Source organism: Gossypium arboreum, chromosome 12, assembly GCF_025698485.1.
Source record: "Gossypium arboreum isolate Shixiya-1 chromosome 12, ASM2569848v2, whole genome shotgun sequence".
Taxonomy (NCBI): domain Eukaryota; kingdom Viridiplantae; phylum Streptophyta; class Magnoliopsida; order Malvales; family Malvaceae; genus Gossypium; species Gossypium arboreum.
In genome coordinates this window covers 13,289,057-13,306,337 of record NC_069081.1, presented here as the reverse complement: position 1 = coordinate 13,306,337, position 17,281 = coordinate 13,289,057, and the positions used below count along the sequence as shown (strand labels likewise).

General features: G+C 33.2%; 2 protein-coding genes across 5 annotated transcripts; one reads left to right on the top strand and one right to left on the bottom strand.

Moving 5' to 3' along the window:
* Positions 1 to 386: 386 nt before the first annotated feature.
* On the top strand, positions 387 to 3,497 carry LOC108477396 (pentatricopeptide repeat-containing protein At3g02330, mitochondrial). Its single transcript, XM_017779930.2, has one exon. It carries the CDS (start codon positions 854 to 856, stop codon positions 3,455 to 3,457), a length of 2,604 nt encoding a protein of 867 aa, XP_017635419.1. The 5' UTR covers positions 387 to 853; the 3' UTR covers positions 3,458 to 3,497.
* A 430-nt stretch (positions 3,498 to 3,927) lies between these two features.
* Positions 3,928 to 9,775, bottom strand: LOC108479943 (WPP domain-interacting tail-anchored protein 1). Of its 4 annotated transcripts, none has more exons than XM_017782810.2 (5): positions 9,300 to 9,775; positions 7,758 to 8,343; positions 6,121 to 7,340; positions 5,352 to 5,546; positions 3,928 to 4,269 (listed from the first exon to the last, which is right to left on the bottom strand). In XM_017782810.2, exons 2-5 carry the CDS (start codon positions 8,320 to 8,322, stop codon positions 4,078 to 4,080), a joined length of 2,172 nt encoding a protein of 723 aa, XP_017638299.1. In that variant the 5' UTR covers positions 8,323 to 8,343; positions 9,300 to 9,775; the 3' UTR covers positions 3,928 to 4,077. The 4 variants fall into 4 exon arrangements, with proteins under 4 accessions (XP_017638299.1, XP_017638301.1, XP_017638300.1 ...); XM_017782812.2 differs by having other exon boundaries at positions 6,121 to 7,307; XM_017782811.2 differs by having other exon boundaries at positions 7,758 to 8,338.
* Positions 9,776 to 17,281: the final 7,506 nt, after the last annotated feature.

Sequence of the window (17,281 nt, the reverse complement as noted above, 5' to 3'; positions counted from 1 at the left end):
ATAACTCAAGTTAAATAACTCTCAAAATGCCAAAAAAAGAACCTTAGGCATTCTTTTATTGAGTGGGTCTTTAACCCTTTTTAAAGAATTTTATGGTTTTTTTTACTAAAAACTTTTAATTGTCTTAAGAGACCAAAGACACGTTATGTTTAATGATTCCTTATTAGGAACTATAGAAATAAGTTTATATCTTGGTCTAATACATTTTAATTTCTACCCAAATTTTATGGTTTCTTTAACCAATAAAAACATTTTACAATATTTAATTATTTAAATTCATACCCATAATTACAAAATATTTTCTGAATCTAAAGTACTAACTCAAGTTTCTTTACACCAAGATAGCACAGTTAAATTGATATTATCATGTCACTTAGAATGTCTCTAAGATTTTCCTTTAACATATGAAGTACTAGTACAACATTTAGAAAGTTAAATTTAGAAGAGAATCAAATTCTGAAACACAAATGACAAATTTTAGGAGCGCTAAAGTTTCTATCTCATTCATCCTAACAACATTTAGGACCAATTTACAATGAATAGATAATTTTAAAAGCAATAAAAAATGATGGAGAAAGAATTATCTTAAATGAATAAGGAAGAGAAATCTAATATGCAGTTGCAATTTTGATTCTGTCTATCTCTAAATAATTTGTAGGAGATTCTCCTCTTAAAATAGGATAGGAATTCAAAAACCACCCGAGCCCTGAGAAAAAACAAATGATCCGAATGTGCGCGTTTGCCTCCTCCACAACCCTTGTAAGTTCTAGCTGAAACTTGAAACGGAAGTTGCATAATACTCAAGAGTCGAAAAAGACATCCGCCAAAGCATGACAGCAACAAAAGGTTTTAAATGGCATATAAAATTTCTTACTTCAACTTCCCGAAGCTCCTCTTTTCTCATCCCTCATCCAAAACACATCTCTTTAAAGCTATCTCGGTTTCAACTCTAACAACAAGGCAACCAACACCCAGAAAGAAAAAAACATTTTCCCACATTTTCCAAGAATGTTCAAATCAAACATCGTTAAATCCAGGCAAACAAGCCCATTGTCAAATGATAGTATCTGGGTTTGTCCCAACTGTCTTTGTTGCCAATTGTTTGATCCAGTTGTACATAAAATGTGGAGATTTGGGGTATGCTAATAAAGTGTTTGATAAAATGTCTCAACGAGATGTCGTGTCGTGGAATGCAATGGTTTTCGGGAATGCTAGTAACGGGATGATGGGAATTGCAAAGAGATATTTTGATGATATGCCTGAAAAGGATGTTATTTCGTGGAATTCATTGATTTCGGGGTATCTGAAGAATGGTGAATGTTTGAAGTCCATTTTGGTTTTCGTGGAAATGGGGAGGGTAGGAGTTGGGTTTGATTGGACAACCTTTGCTGTTGTTTTAAAATCTTGTGCTGTTTTGGAAGACGTTGATGCGGGGATACAAGTTCATGGTGTCGCGGTTAAGATTGCTTTTGATAAAGATGTGGTTACAGGGAGTGCTTTAGTGGATATGTATGGAAAATGTAGGAGGTTAGATGATTCAATTAAGTTCTTTTATCAAATGCCCGAGAAGAATTGGGTTTCTTGGAGTGCTGCGATTGCAGGTTGTGTTCAAAATGATAAGTTCATTAAGGGTGTTGAATTTTTCAAAGAAATGCAAAGGGAAAGTATTGGGGTTAGTCAGTCAACTTATGCTAGTGTTTTCAGGTTGTGCGCCGGGTTCTCTGCATTTAGGTTAGGTAGGCAGTTGCATGGTCATGCCTTGAAGACGAATTTCGCATCGGATTTAATTGTAGGGACAGCAATATTAGATATGTACTCAAAATGCGGTAGCATGACTGAAGCTCAAAAGATATTTAACTTGTTTCCAATTCACAATTTGCAGTCTTTTAATGCCATAATAATTGGCTATGCCCAAAGTGATGATCAGGCCATTCGAGCTTTGCATTTATTTCAACATCTGCTCGAATCTGATCTTGGTTTTGATGAAATAAGTTTATCTGGAGCATTTAGTGCTTGTGCAGTCATTAAAGGGTATTTGGAGGGCGTTCAAGTACATGCCTTAGCAGTCAAAACTACTTGTGAGTCAAATATTTGTGTGGCCAATACTATTCTCGACATGTATGGTAAATCTGGAGCTTTAACTGAAGCATGTCGCGTTTTCTATGAAATGGAGAGAAGGGATGCTATTTCTTGGAATGCAATTATTGCAGCACATGAACAGAACGGAAATGAAGAGGAAACACTCTCTCATTTTGTTTCCATGCTGCATTCTGGGATGGAGCCTGATGAGTTCACTTACGGCAGTGTCTTAAAAGCTTGTGCTGGTCAAAAAGCCTTGAATTATGGCATGGAGGTACACAATAGAATAATTAAATCTGGAATAGGGTTTCATTCATTTGTTGCAAGTGCTCTTGTTGATATGTACTGCAAATGTGGGATGATGGAAGAGGCAGAAAAGATCCATGACAGAATAGAGCAGCAAACCATGGTCTGTTGGAATGCAATAATTTCGGGATTTTCTCTGCAGAAAGAAAGTGAAGAGGCTCAGAATTTTTTTTCCCGGATGTTGGGAATGGGGGTAAACCCAGATCACTTCACTTATGCAACAGTTCTTGATACCTGTGCTAATTTGGCTACTGTTGGACTTGGTAAGCAAATTCATGCTCAAATTATCAAGCTTGAACTGCAATCGGATGCATACATATGCAGCACTCTTGTGGATATGTATTCAAAATGTGGAAACATGCATGATTCCAAGCTTATATTTGAGAAAGCAACTAATCGGGATTTTGTAACATGGAATGCCATGATTTGTGGGTATGCCCAACATGGCCTTGGAGAAGAGGCCCTTCAAATTTTTGAAGATATGATTGTTAAGAATGTGACCCCAAATCATGCAACATTTGTTTCAGTCCTTCGAGCTTGTGCACATATAGGGCTCGTAGAAAAGGGATGGCATTATTTTGGTTTGATGTCAAGTGACTATGGTTTAGCTCCTCAGTTGGAGCACTATTCGTGTATGGTGGATATAATGGGAAGGGCGGGCCAAGTTGACGAGGCATTAAGCCTCATAAATGATATGCCTTTTGAACCTGATGATGTTATATGGAGAACATTGCTTAGCACTTGCAAGATCCATGGGAATGTAGAGGTGGCGGAAAAGGTGGCGGATTCTCTTCTGCAATTGGACCCTCAGGATTCTTCTGCCTATATTCTTCTATCAAATATTTATGCTGATGCCGGAGTGTGGGAGAAGGTTTCGGATATGAGGAAAATAATGAGGTATAATAAGCTCAAGAAGGAACCTGGTTGTAGTTGGATTGAAATAAAAGACGAGGTTCATGCATTCCTTGTTGGTGAAAAGGCTCATCCAAGATGCAAACAGATATATGACACGCTTGGTATCTTAGTTGATGAAATGAGATGCTACGTGGATGATATAGATTTTTTTGCTTGAAGAAAATGGTGACGAAATAAACGGCTCAATCTTTTTCTTATGCCTATATATATAGATAGTTTAAAATCACACCAAAAAGGCCTACTTCAAAGGCACCATTACTCAAATTATTTGGGAGCTAATAAAATGAAAAAGGAAACACCTGCAAAGGAATTAAACATTACTATGTTAGAAGCAAAAGAAGAATCCTTCAATGACCTACGTATCAGCACATCATTGCGATTAAATCTACAATACCAGAGTAAACAATCCTCCTAACACAGCTCATTGCCTACGTTTTTCCACCAGTCTTAATGAACATAAAGGAAAGCTATGAAAAACTGTTCTTTCACTGCAGCACAATTTCCAATGCATTTGAAGGTCTTCAATCTACGGATCGGCACCTCATCCCAAAAATATTTTCAAAACCACGCATATTCTACCCCCCCCAAGCCCCGGCCCGAAAAGAAAAAACAATAATCCGAGCAAAATTTTAGAGAAGATAGCATATATTAAAGTTTTAGTACCATTTTAACTTAGGTGAAAACCAGATTCATAACTTCAAAAGGATTTAGTATAAGAGAGAAAACGTGTAAAACCTTGTCAAGATTCAATAACAGAAAGGATGAATGTACATATCATCAATAAAAAGGGCTTTTCCGCTTCTGGAAATAATAAGCTGCTGCTGTTGAAGCTAGTAAAACGAGCAATGCCAAGGAAATGTGCTTGAAGCTAAGCAATCTTGCATCTATTGTCCTCACAGTCTCGTCCTGTGACGTGCCATCTGTGGGTTTCACTTCGGACTCACCAACTGATTCAGTAGTCTTGTCCGGCTGAAAATGGTACATCACACCAACAAAATTGAGAGCAACATATTTAATTTCGATCAATTCTGCAAAATAGAAATCTTTTGCAAAACACAGCCAACAAATAAAAGAAAACAAATCACCGCCTCATACCTAGCTAAGAAAATAGGACTTAATCTAATTTTAGGAGGGCTAGATAGTCAATTAGTTTTCCGATTGAGGAGAATACAATGCAGACTTTGAGAAAAATTCCCTCCTGTTCTTGCTTTCTTCTAGTTTTTTGTGTTATTTCCTCTCATTCTCTCTTTTTTCTACTTTCCATCTTTTTACGTACTGCAGGTGCATTTAAAAGATCATCTATACTTCTTGGCCAGAAGCTTGACTCCTTCAAAAGGAACCAAGTTTTATCTCAATAGATATGATCCATGCTATCAATGGATCCCCCCAAATGTAAAAGAGTATACTTTTTCATCTAGCTTCTCAGGACGGGCTTGAAAATGACAATAACAAGAAGAAAAGAAAAAGACAAGACAGACAGAAAGAAAGAGTGCTGTTAAGTAACAACACCATGAAGAGTTCAGGGTAAATGAAGCAAGAGGGTACAGCAAGCTTGAAAGGGTACCTCAAAAGTCTATGGAATTTGAGCCAGTAGCACATATGGTATACGAGCATAAATGTAAAAGCTGCACATATCCTAGAGGAAGCAAAAATGCCGGGTAAACTGCTAAAAATAGCCATAGTTGAAATCATTTGTCTCAAGAAATACCAGCTTAAGTATCAACAGTTTGAAACTCTAAATAAAATCATAGATGAGCAAAGGAAATTAAGAAGCTGCTACCCTTACGCATTATATGCCTGTTTAAGACCTTTATTCCAGTTCTTCCATAGAACATTCCTCAACCACATACTATCATAACAGAATCTAATTCACAGATGAGGCAGATAAATGGTCATAAACTCACATATTTGAAGCAATTTATGTCCAACCTAGGTATCATCCCTAAGAGTATTTTATAACAATATAGCATAAGATGGCAATCAAATTCATGGGAAGGACATATTAAACACCTGCACTAACTGATATGAGAAATGAATTAGGAAAATCCTACCTCAGAACCACCGACCGATGATTTGGCTATTTCTTCTTTAGTTTCTCTTGCAGGAGCAGCTGTGGAGTCTTGCTTTGAAAACAAAAAATCTTTGACATTTCCCTTATTCTCATGGCTCTGAACAATAGAGTGGTCCTTGTATGTTTGCTTCAACTTTACTATCAAAACTTTATTTTCCGTGGCTAATCCAGATATCTGCTTAGCAAGACAGGCATTTCAGGTAGAGTGCTAAAATAATTAAAGGTTGTCAAAAACCAATTCTATCTTCAACGAACATATTCGAATCTTTACTTGGTACAATAAGTAAAATCTGATAAAAAACTCTTAAATGGCCTCTGAAGGGAATGTTTATTAGCGAAATGCTTATTCATATTTCCAAATCCACAATAGGTTAAATAAATTTCTAGAATTTTTAGTTCGTTTTTGGAATAACTAGTTCCACATGCTATCGCATCATATTGGGTAATTCACCAAGGTTTCATGAAGGTTAAAACAGCATTGTGTAGATTAACCAAAAAATCATTTGAATTTACTGAACTGATTAAGGTGAACTAAGTAAGATAGTTACCAATACTTTTTAGCTTTTACAGTCATTTTCATTCTTAATTTAGTCCAAACCACTTTTTTTTTTTTGGGGGGGGTGGGGTTTACATTTTCAAGACTCTATAGAAGTGATGAATAGAATGGCCAACACGGGGCATATCTCAGTTAGAAATCAACATTGAAAACAAAAACTGACTAAGATAAGTTGGAAGTAAAGCAAGCATACCTGCTGGTGAAGGCGCTCTCTTTCCATGCCCAGTTGCATAAGCAAATTTGCTATCAGTTGAGTACGAATGCCTATGTCCCTAGCAGTTGCCATTTTCATTTCCTCAGCCTGATTTAGAGATGCCTCCAAGCAACCCAGTCTACCCCTCAAAAAGCGCAATTCTTCACTTAGCTCTGAATTAGTTTCAGATAATATGATACACTTATCTTCTGCACTGTCAGCTCTATTTTCAGCTTTAGAAACCTTTAGCTTTAGATCCTCAATTAGATTTTCCATATCTCCAATGGTAGAATACAACATATTTTGCTTCTCCTGACTAGCTTCAGCAGAAGCTACAGCATTCAATAACCGGATCTCAGATTCCTTCAATTGCATCTCAAGAAATTCCACCTTTTCAGATGTAAGATCCTGGCCTTTAAGAAGACTCAGCTCTTCAATAAGTTCCGTGTTAGTCTCAACTATTAATTTGCATTTGGATTCAGCATTATGTGCTCTTTTTTCAGCTTCAAATAATTTCGCTTTCAAATCAGCAGTATCATTTTCCAATGTATTGATCAGAGAATATAAAGCATCATGTTGTTCCCGACTTTCATCAAGAGAAGCTTTTGCATTTGACAAGTTCAATTCAGACTCTTTCAGTTGCTTCTCTAATGAATCTGCCTTCTCACGCATAGTGAACGCCTCAGAATCAGCAAGAATAAACTTTTTTTCAACTTCAGTCAACTTTTCTTTTAAGGTGTCTACCTGCGCTTGAACAAAATCACTAAGTCTAGTATCACTACTTTGAAGCGTCCGCAATGCACTTTCTTTGGCTTTCAACTTCACTGTGGACTCTTCAAGCTTTGATCTTAACTCAGTTTCTCGATGAGTTGAGTTATTCAAATTAAATTGGGCAAGTTGGAGTCGACCCAATAGCTCCTTTGAAATCCCCATAAACACCACCGCTGCATTCTGTGCTTCAAACAACCTTTCACTAACATCCATCGTCTCTTCCTCCATGCTGACCATCCCTTCTTCTAACGTGTGTATCCTTGGTTTCAGCTCCTCCTCAATTTGCCTAGATTCTGCAAACTTCTTTTCCAGGTCAATTTCCCGAGCCAAAGATTTCTCCAGCATTCTCAAAATATGCCTTTGCTGTTCAATAGTTTGCATTTTTATCTTTGTATTACCACTAGACAATCGATCACCTTCAGAGACATTCACACCATTTTCATCATTCCCTAGCAATAAGCGTATATTAGGAAAAGAACATAAAAGTAAATATTTTTCTTATTCATCCCTTGTCCTTTCACAAAATATATATTCATAATATTTCATTGACTTTATCCAGAAACAGCAGAATGAGACTGGTCAAAAATAAGAATACGCTCTGAAAGCATTCAGTTATCATAAACTTGCATTGATTTTCCTTCTTTTGGACGTAATCTTCTAGATGTTGGTGGTACAGCAACAAAGACAGAGTAACATCAGTAAAATCATTCTCCCTACTCTTTTACATAGGTATTAGCAGGTTCTAAAACAAAGATATCTAGTCCATGTTATAAACTTCTAAAGCATATGCCCACTGTTGGTTCTTTAATTCCATCAGTGGCAAAATATAAAAACAAAATAAAGTTAGTAACAGAGCTGTAGCTTACTGTTTTCATTTCCATGAAGACATGATAAAATCCTGTGGAAATCAGCAGCCTGCATCTTAATTTCTGAGACTTGATCTCGTGACTGCTTCAAGGATTCTTCAGAATCAAGTAGCTTTTCCTCCATTTTGAAGAAAGTTTCTCCCAAGTGCTTAAATGAAGAAATCGCTTCACGGGAACTAATAATGTAAGTTTCAAGATGCTCCATAAATTTATTCAGTTCTTTAACCTCTGAATCTAAAATTCCTGATAAGAGATCAAATTCCAAAGCTTTCTCCATAGATTCAACCTGCATATTGTCTTTTTCTGACATAAATGATTCGAAGTCAGTTTCCCTAGTTGCCAAATGCATTGTAAGTACACTTAAGTTAACCAATTTCTCGGAGGAACATGCTAAATCTAACTCCACTCTTGTTAGAATCTCGTTAGCCCTTCCAAATTCTTCATTCACCTCTCCACCAGATGATATCCCGTCAAGTATGTCAGCTCTACTTGATCCTGCCTCCAGTTCCATACTATTGAATTCATCACCAGAAACACCTTCTTCGTGAAGGATATCAGCATCCATTTCAACGGTCAGTAAGCTGCTCTGATTCAAAACCAAATATCATTAGCAAAAAAAAAAAAAAAAAAAAGATCAGAGAATGTCAAGACAGAAAACAAACAGGATCTTTGTCAAATAAGATCATGAGATGGTTTCATTCTATTTCAGAAGTAGACAATCCCATTCTAGGATTTAACTCAATGCAGTCTATTCTACTTTTTCTCTCAAGTTTGTCATGCTGGTTTGCAGAACAACTTTGCAAATTTTTACAGTGAAAGACCCTACATAGCTTGATACAAATTCAACTCATTTTCTCCAACTGAAGCTAAAGAAACATATGGGTATGTTATGTTTCAAACCGATATTGTTCATGCTTCTCTAACCAAACTCTGCAAGAAATCAGCTTAGAAATACAAGCACATTTAGTATAAATTTGTCTTAATTAATACAAGCACGCCAAAAGCTAACTCATTTGGTATAAATTAATTGTACAAATTCAGTGACAGGAATTCCAATTTCACATAAATTTATGACATAACAAATTATACAACTCTATGGATACAAACCTCTTCATCAAGTCACTAACTACTAACATATACATATTCTTCAGACGTAAATCTTCCGAACCAATATTTTCATTGAAGGTCTGTATTTTTTTTTTCTTTCTTTTTACTTAATTATAGCTAGTGGAGAATTGAATGTAAGAAATGAATAATAAAAGTGCGATCCTCCAAAGAAAAAAAAAAGACAATAACGTGAGAATCAATATCAACAAGAAAATTCATTTCCAAATCAAATAAATCGAATCCATTGCTCTTTCTGTTCTGCAATTATCATGATTTTAACTTAATAACAAAAGCCTATCTGCAGATTAATAAAAAGATCATCACTTACCCATCTAGCGTACTCTAAAAATGTAAGTGGTTTCGGTCAGTTTCTCAAGAAACCCAAGTCCAAAAACAAATAAATAAAAGCAAAGCAGAGAAATGGAAATTTATTACCTTTTTGGAAAGTTGCAGGGAGTTGAGGGTCGACAAAGTTGCAGAGAAGAACAAGAAAAATTAGAGAAAAAGAAGAGAAAATTTTGTGAAGAAACCAAATCAATGAAATGGATTAAAAGAGAACTTAGATTAAGGCACACAAACACTCCGCCGGTGAAATTTTGAAAACAAAATTAAAGAGATTAAATGAAAGAAAAAGTAGTATCATTCCAAATAGAAAATATATAAAAACTTATTCTTTCAGAATAAAGTGACGCATGTAAACTGAGCTTTTTGCTCTGCTGTGGTATCACTAGGTTGATTGCATCCATCATAACAAAACCATGGCTCCAATTTTAAATTAGTCTCAAATTTTTAAAATGTTATAATTAAATCTAGGGATTTTTTTCCATAATTAGGGTGTGCTCTCCGAAGAGCATAAGGGGTTAGTGAGTGTTTCATTCGTACGAACAAGTCTAACATATTAATATCTTATTAATCTATTAATTTGTAAGGTTCTTAATTTTTATTAATTTTACCATTCATATATATTTTTGAATTTTGTTGCAATTCCACTTACTCATAGATGAAAATAAAATATTTCACTTAAATTTATTATGATTTTATTTTGACATGGAAAATTAAAATATATAAAGTATTTTTTTACATATTAAAGCTTTTCAAAAAAAAATCATCTAAAGAGATCAACAAAAGATGATGACCAATTAAACGGAAAATTCATATAAGATGCTTTTTGTGTTCAATCATTCAACTCCTTCAAATCATGAATGATTCTTTTGCAATGTCTTGTATGATTTCCTTGATGTCATTCATAATAGAGATGAGTTTCCAGTTCGCTTTTAACTTCTCAAGATAATATCTCTCCATATACTAATTCCTTATTCATGTGTATACAAAAGGATTAGAGTCAACAAAAGAATTCTCTCATGAAGTCTTGACTACACATAAATCCTTTATAATAGAAAGCCATATGACCGTCTTTGTTCTTCACCATAGCAACACCCACAAAGCTACCATTTTCTCTTTCATTTTTTAAAGTTAATGTTAGGCCTAAAAACATCAAGGGAATGGGTGAATTGGTATTTTAAGAATTTTAAAAACTTTTCTAAAAAAAATTGAGAGAAGGAGAAAAAGTTGCATAAGTGATTTAAAGTGATTGTCTACCTCTATTACCTCAGTTTTTCCCAATTCACTACTAGAATTGATACCTTTCAAGAAGAAGACATAACCTTTACAATACTATATTTTTCTTAAGGCTCAGATAAAATATTTCTCCCTAACTTTTATAGTTATTCTAGAACCATTTTTTTGGCTCAACTAAAACCGTCATAAATTACAATTGGTGATAATGATGAAGTAAACAATAGAGCTTTTAGGAAGGTATGTGTTTACAAAGTTTAGCTTATTAAATAAATGAAATAAGAATGATAAAAGATTTTACAATATGAACTTTGAAACCATGTACAAGAGAAGAGTGGGAAATAATTTTGAAGCTTTTTCTCTTAACTTTGATGTTTGGATATGTCTCTCATGAGTCTTTAAGTGTCTTACTTGCATTTATATCAAGGAAAGAGTTTGTGGACATTTGGAGCTATTGATAATGATGTATAGCCATTAGAGACGTTAATTGCAGGCCGAGAAATTGTCCTTGCAACTCAAGTCTCTATACTTACTAAGGGGGCATTAATACCTCTTCAAAAGACTAGTAGTTTATAGTCATTTACAAGGCTAAGTCTCGAAACTTCTAGTTCATGTCTTGAGACTTGGAGGCTAAGTATTGATATTGTAACACTCCTTACCTGTCCTGATAACCGATATAGATATATTACCAACACAAATGCAAGGAATCAACTTTAAGACAATTTAGAGGCACTAGAAACATTTTAAAATTATTTAGAAATGATTCAAAAGTGATTGGTGTTGGATTTGGTGCCCTGAGTGTAGTATTTTCATTTATGTACACTTGTAATTTTTTCCAAACATATTAGTTAATAAAATGATTCATGGATTACATTAATATACTTTGTATAATGTTCTCATGTGATTTTTTCATACACAGCAAATAGAAACAAATATTGGCTCACTAGTTGTCTAATGTTTAAACTACTGTTAAGTGGTATTATGTGGTCGGATCGTAATACAAAAAGATAACTCATATTAGTAAATGAACTTAAACATGTATCTAGTCTAATTGGAAATGAGCAAACTGATTGAAAGACTAATATGTCGTTTATCAAGTCCAATTGGGAAGATGTTTTGTCTTGGGCATCAAAACGATGACTACCAGAATATAGAAACATAGTTATGATTTGTAACAGCCTATTTTCAGTGGTGTCAAAAATAATGGTTTTGAGACCACAAATCTAACGAGTAAGTTCGTATAATTAGTATTTAAATTATACAAGTCAATAGTGATTTTTATATTGAATTTTGATTTGATGATTTTAAATAATTGAATTAAAAGTTAGTATAAGTGATTTGGTTCAAAAGTCAAGTGGTTATTGAAAACGATGTAGTAAGACCTTGTTTCCGTAATATAAAAGGTATAAATATTTTTATTAAATATTTATAGAGTCATATTATATGTGAATTGAAGTTGGGTCTGGTAATTTTGATGATTTATTGCTTAATTGAGGTAAAAGGATTAAATTGTAAAAAAGGTAAAAGGTAATTGCTATAGATTTAAAATAGTAAAAGGATCAAAATGGTAATTAAACCATGGTCAAAAAGTCTAAGCGGTGGTGGCATGATTGAATCCTCTAACTTTTGGGCTATTTTCTCATTTAGTCCTAATTAGTTTAGGATTAAATTAAAAATAAACTTGTTTAGTTAAATTTTAAAATAACTGAAGAGCCAATTGTGTAATTAAACTTCCCTTTATTGGAAATTATACTATTTGAGTAGATAATGGACGGTTTGCAAGGCTAATTGCATGAAATTTTATTCAAATTGTAAGGTTATATAGTAGTAATTTATGAAATTTGGTAATATGAAAATAAAACAAATGCCAAAATTGGCTATCATCTTTTTGTTTTTTCCTTCAAAAGCCGAATCTACCATTGTTAAGAGGATAAAACTTTAGCCAATCTAGGTTTCGTCGATTGAGTAGGTAAATCTTACCCGTTTTTAGTAATTTTTATGTTTTTGAGCTCATATTAGCTTAATCTAGCTAACTCGAGGATTAATTCGTAAAATTGTCAAATGTTTTGGATTATGCCATTGATAAAATTGAGTTATTCTTGAATTTTATGGTAGAATATTAACCTTGGTTGCTAGATAGGACTATTTTGTAAAGTAATTTTTGGTAATTTTAATGTTTACGGACTAAATCGTTAAAGTGATAAAATTATAGGGACTTGTTGTGTAATAAAAAAATTATGGGCTGTAGAGAGGCCTTATACAGTTCAGATAAACTTGATTTTATTTGAAATTGGTTAAATTACATGTTTTGAGCTTAGGGACTAAATTGTATAAAAATAAAATGTTGGGGGTAATTTTATAAAAATGTCAAAAAAGACTTAATTGCATAAAATGAATTAATTTTTCTGTTAGAATTAGTGAATTGAATAGAATTATTATAGATCCAATACTAGTGGAAAATCGAGGAAAAGAGGAAATTACTAGATAACCCGTATACTTTGTCGTTGCTGCAGTTTAGTCTGGTAAGTTCGTACTGGCTAATTTTAGTATATTTTTAAATGTATTATAGGAACTTAATTGCATAATATTGGATTATATTGATGTATGTGATTGGAAATGGAAATAATGAATTGAAATGACATTGATCATTGATTTAGACACTATGAGTCATTACTATAAATCAATTTTGTAAATTCATGCATTTATTTATACTTCTAATAATCCTTATACTCTTTGTTAGTATACTGTTATTGAATTTTATATTATATACCGAATGAGATCAGTGAGTGTTACCCACTAATATACTGATTAGTGCTCAGATGAGCGATACCTACTGAATCTATTGAAACGTATGCGCTCTCAAGCCATATCTACTGAATCTATTGAAAAGAATGTTCTATTGAGTACAAGAATCTACTGATATACTAAATAAATCTCGTGGAATGTTATCCACTGATATATTGAAGAAGCTTAATCGAGCGAAATATACTAAAATACTAAGTAAAGCTGAAATGAGCATTATTCGCTGAATATACTAAACTATTGTACTGATTGTTAATTTATGATAAAGGTTGTGTTTTATGGAATTTCAACATTTAATTTTAATCGATTACTATGTTTAATTGGAAAGGTTTATCAATATATACAAACGAACTTACTAAGCTTTATTCAAGCTTACTTGTATTCGTCTTGTTTTGTAGATTACATTTTGAAGGGTTAGAAGATCGGATCAAAACAAGAAATCACACTATCCAGGAGATTTTTGGTAGACTTTGTTATAGTTTGGTATATATGGCATGTACTAGGACCTCTTTGTATGTATGATGTTGAATCCTAGTTTGAGCAAGTTTACTTAAGTTTGTGTTATGTGTTGCGACAAATGAAATTATGCATGTTTCATATAAGTTTAAGTATTAAAGCATGATGGTAGAAAACATTGACAATATGTGAGATTATGGTTTGGAATGAATTGATGTTTTGATGTATAACTATATCTTGTATATGAAACCTTAAAGATGAAATGTTATGAAATGATTTGTGGTGTCAATGAGGGCATATTGGTTTGATATATAGGTTGAATCTATTGACATGTTTTGAAAGCATTTGAAAATGGTTTTTAGCCTATGAAAGTGTAATGGCCTAAATTCAAGGTTATCGGAACAATGGTTTCGTAACCATAGATCCGATTTAAAGAGAAATTTATTTCAATATTTTTGTTTGAAAATTGATATGATAGGAAAATCGTATGAAAATATTGATAGAAAAATTTTACCAATTTAGTGATTAGATAGAAAAAGAAATTATTGAAGAAATTGGGTAAAAACAAGGTATCGAGACCTCTATCTCGTAAAACCGAGTTAAAAATAATTTCATAAATATTTATGAAATGTTATTAATGTGGTATTAAAATTTCGTTAGGAAATTTTAATGTTTGGGTAGTCAATTAAATGAAAAGGACTAAATTGTAATAGGTGTAAAAGTTGCTAGAGTGATTAAATAGCTTAAGAGTCTAATGAGAAAGGATTTAAAAGGCAATTAGACCCAAAAGTTATTTGGGCTGGACGGCAAGGGTATGAAATCAGCAGAAAATTTGATAAATTAAGGGTAAAATTGGAATATTGCAAAATTAACTAAATAAAGTTAGGACTAAATAGGAAATATCTAGATTTCTCTTCATTTCTCTTCAATTCCAGCAGCTAAAAACGCCATAGGAGGGTTCTATAAGCTTATATTTCATAATTTTTGTACCAAGTGAGTTAATCCTTGCCTTTTTCTTGTAATTTTTGTGTTTCTAGGACTTTTACAACTAGGTCCTACTAATAAATTCATTAGTTTTTGATTTCATGGATGAAATTGAAAGTCACCATGGTTGAGTGCTGTAATTTTATGATGAAATAGAATTAAATTAAAGCTTTAATTTGTTTATGAGATGATTTTATTAGGTAATTTCAATAGAAATTGATTTTTAGGACCTAATTGTGAAAATGCTTGAAATTAAAGTCTATTGCTGAAATTCTGATTCCTAAAGGTTGTAAACTGGTTTAAGGTGATAGAATAAAATGTTAATTGAGAAAAATCAGCTCAATTGAGAGGCTAATTGAGTAGGGACGAAATTATCATTTATTAAAAGCTTAGGGGAAAAATGGTAATAAACAGCTTGCACAAAAACAGTTTGGACAGCAGCAGTAGACTAACTTTGAAAAATCACCATAAATTTTAGAAATCGAATTAGAAGATGAAAAAAATATAGAATTAAAGACTATTGAGTCTAGTTTCTCATAGAAGAAATAGTGTAAGCAATGGATTTGTAAATTTTGAGATATAATGAATTTTGTGAGACAAGGTCAGAATGAATTCGGGTTCCCCTGTTCTGACTTTGAAAAATCATAAAAAAATTAAGAAAAACAATTATGGGCTTAAATTTATATGTCTAGAATCCTTAATGAGTCTATTTTTAAGAGAAATAAACGAGAATATTATTTGAATTCTGTATGAAGAGATAATTAATTTTTAGTAAAGAAGGGTCAGAACTGTCGACAGCAGAACAGGGGTGACTTTAAAGAATAAACTGTACTTATTGGCTAAACCAAAAATTCTGAAAATTTTATGGTAAAAATATATATGAGACTAGTTTCAGGAAAAATTAACGGATCTTAATTTGGAGTTCCGTAACTCAAGTTATAAATAATTTAGTGACTATGACTCAAGTAGACAGCTTTGAATGAAATATAAATAATAGTTGAATTATAGAGAATGTTGCATATGAACATGAAATGTATTAAATTGATAATTAAATTTATTTATTTAGATCCGGAAGATTCAAATACGAAGCTAGATCGAGGAAAGGAAAAAGTTCGGGATTAGTAGATTTTTATTGTTTACAAACAAGTATCAAGGTAAGTTCGTGTAACTTGAATTATATTCTTAAATGCTTGAAATGCATGTTTTGATATGAATATGATTTGAATGTTCATTATATGGAAATTTATGAAACATTGATATATTTGATAAAATGGGAAGAAATCCCGTCAATGAAAGGAAAATTCGATGGATCTCGAAAAGGAATTGACGGTAAAAGGATCTAGCCGGACGGTAATCCGAATTAGGTCTCAATTTAGCTGGACTAGTAATTCGAGATCCAAGCTCATTAGAGTAATTGTCGTTGCGAGGATTTAGCTCGATCGGCAATCGACAATACTCTATGAGTTTATATTGCGGGATTTAGCCTGGACTGGTAATCTCATTTATAAGGTTGAGGTTCAAGGAGTGTGCTCTCTAAAATGGATATGCGCATATGAATATGAATTGACGGACTCGGAATTGTACACTAAAAGTGTACCTCTGAAAATCCATCGAAAATTCCAAGAAATTCAACGGGATAAATATGGAAAAATAACAAGGAAATGGAAATCATGGTATTGACGAGCTCATCAATCATGGTATATATATTATTGATGCATGGAAATTATTGTACAAACTTGAATGTTGAGTTTGTGCATGTTAGGGTAATAATGCATTGAATGGATATATGAATGTTTATTATATTGTATTGAAAATATTAGGTAAGTATAATTCTTGTTACATGAGCTTACTAAGCACAAAGTGCTTACCCGCTTCCTTTTTCCCTGCTTTTGTAGTGTTAAGAGCTCGGAGGTCGGATTTGGTGGGAGACACATCACATCGTCAACCTCGAGATTTCGGTATATAAAGAAACTTTATTTTGGAAATCAATGGCATGTATAAGCTAACAAAGTAAATGTTAACGTGAAATGAATGTAAAGTTAGCCATTAGTATGGTTAACAAACCGGTTTTAGATATGTGATGACGTTATCTTATAAATATGCATGAATTTATCTTGAAAATATGTTGAATTGATTTGGTTGATGTGGATTGGTCTCGATTTAATATTACAGGAAGGTTAGATATTTATAAAGGGCTATATTGAATATAAAAAATTAATTAAGTAAACTCCTAGAATGCCTTGTACCCTATTCCGGCAATGAATACGGGTAGGGGTATTACAGAAAGTGCTATATAAGTGAAAATTTGAATGTGTGTATTTGAATGTGCTTAAGCTCCTAAGAAAATAAGTGAAAATTTAGCTTAGAATTGGTCATTTTTTGTCTCACACGACCTGGGACATGGGCTGTCACATGGTCGTGTGAAGAACACGGGCAACCCACACGGGCGTATGCCCAGAATTGTTTAAAAATAGTATAGGTGCAGTTATCACACGGGCAGACACACGGCCTACGACACAATCATGTGAGGGTATTTCAAATGTTACACGGGCTGACACACGGCTTACGACAAGACCGTGTAATCCAAATTAGAGAGTTAC

Coding starts and splice junctions, on each gene's coding strand:
- LOC108479943 (XM_017782810.2), bottom strand. CDS start 8,322: ATGGATGCTGATATCCTTCACGAAGAAGGTGTTTCTGGTGATGAATTC. Junction 7,341..7,757: donor TCTTCATGGAAATGAAAACA/GTAAGCTACAGC, acceptor GCTTATTGCTAG/GGAATGATGAAAATGGTGTG. Junction 4,270..5,351: donor CATCGGTCGGTGGTTCTGAG/GTAGGATTTTCC, acceptor TACCATTTTCAG/CCGGACAAGACTACTGAATC.
- LOC108477396 (XM_017779930.2), top strand. CDS start 854: ATGGCATATAAAATTTCTTACTTCAACTTCCCGAAGCTCCTCTTTTCT.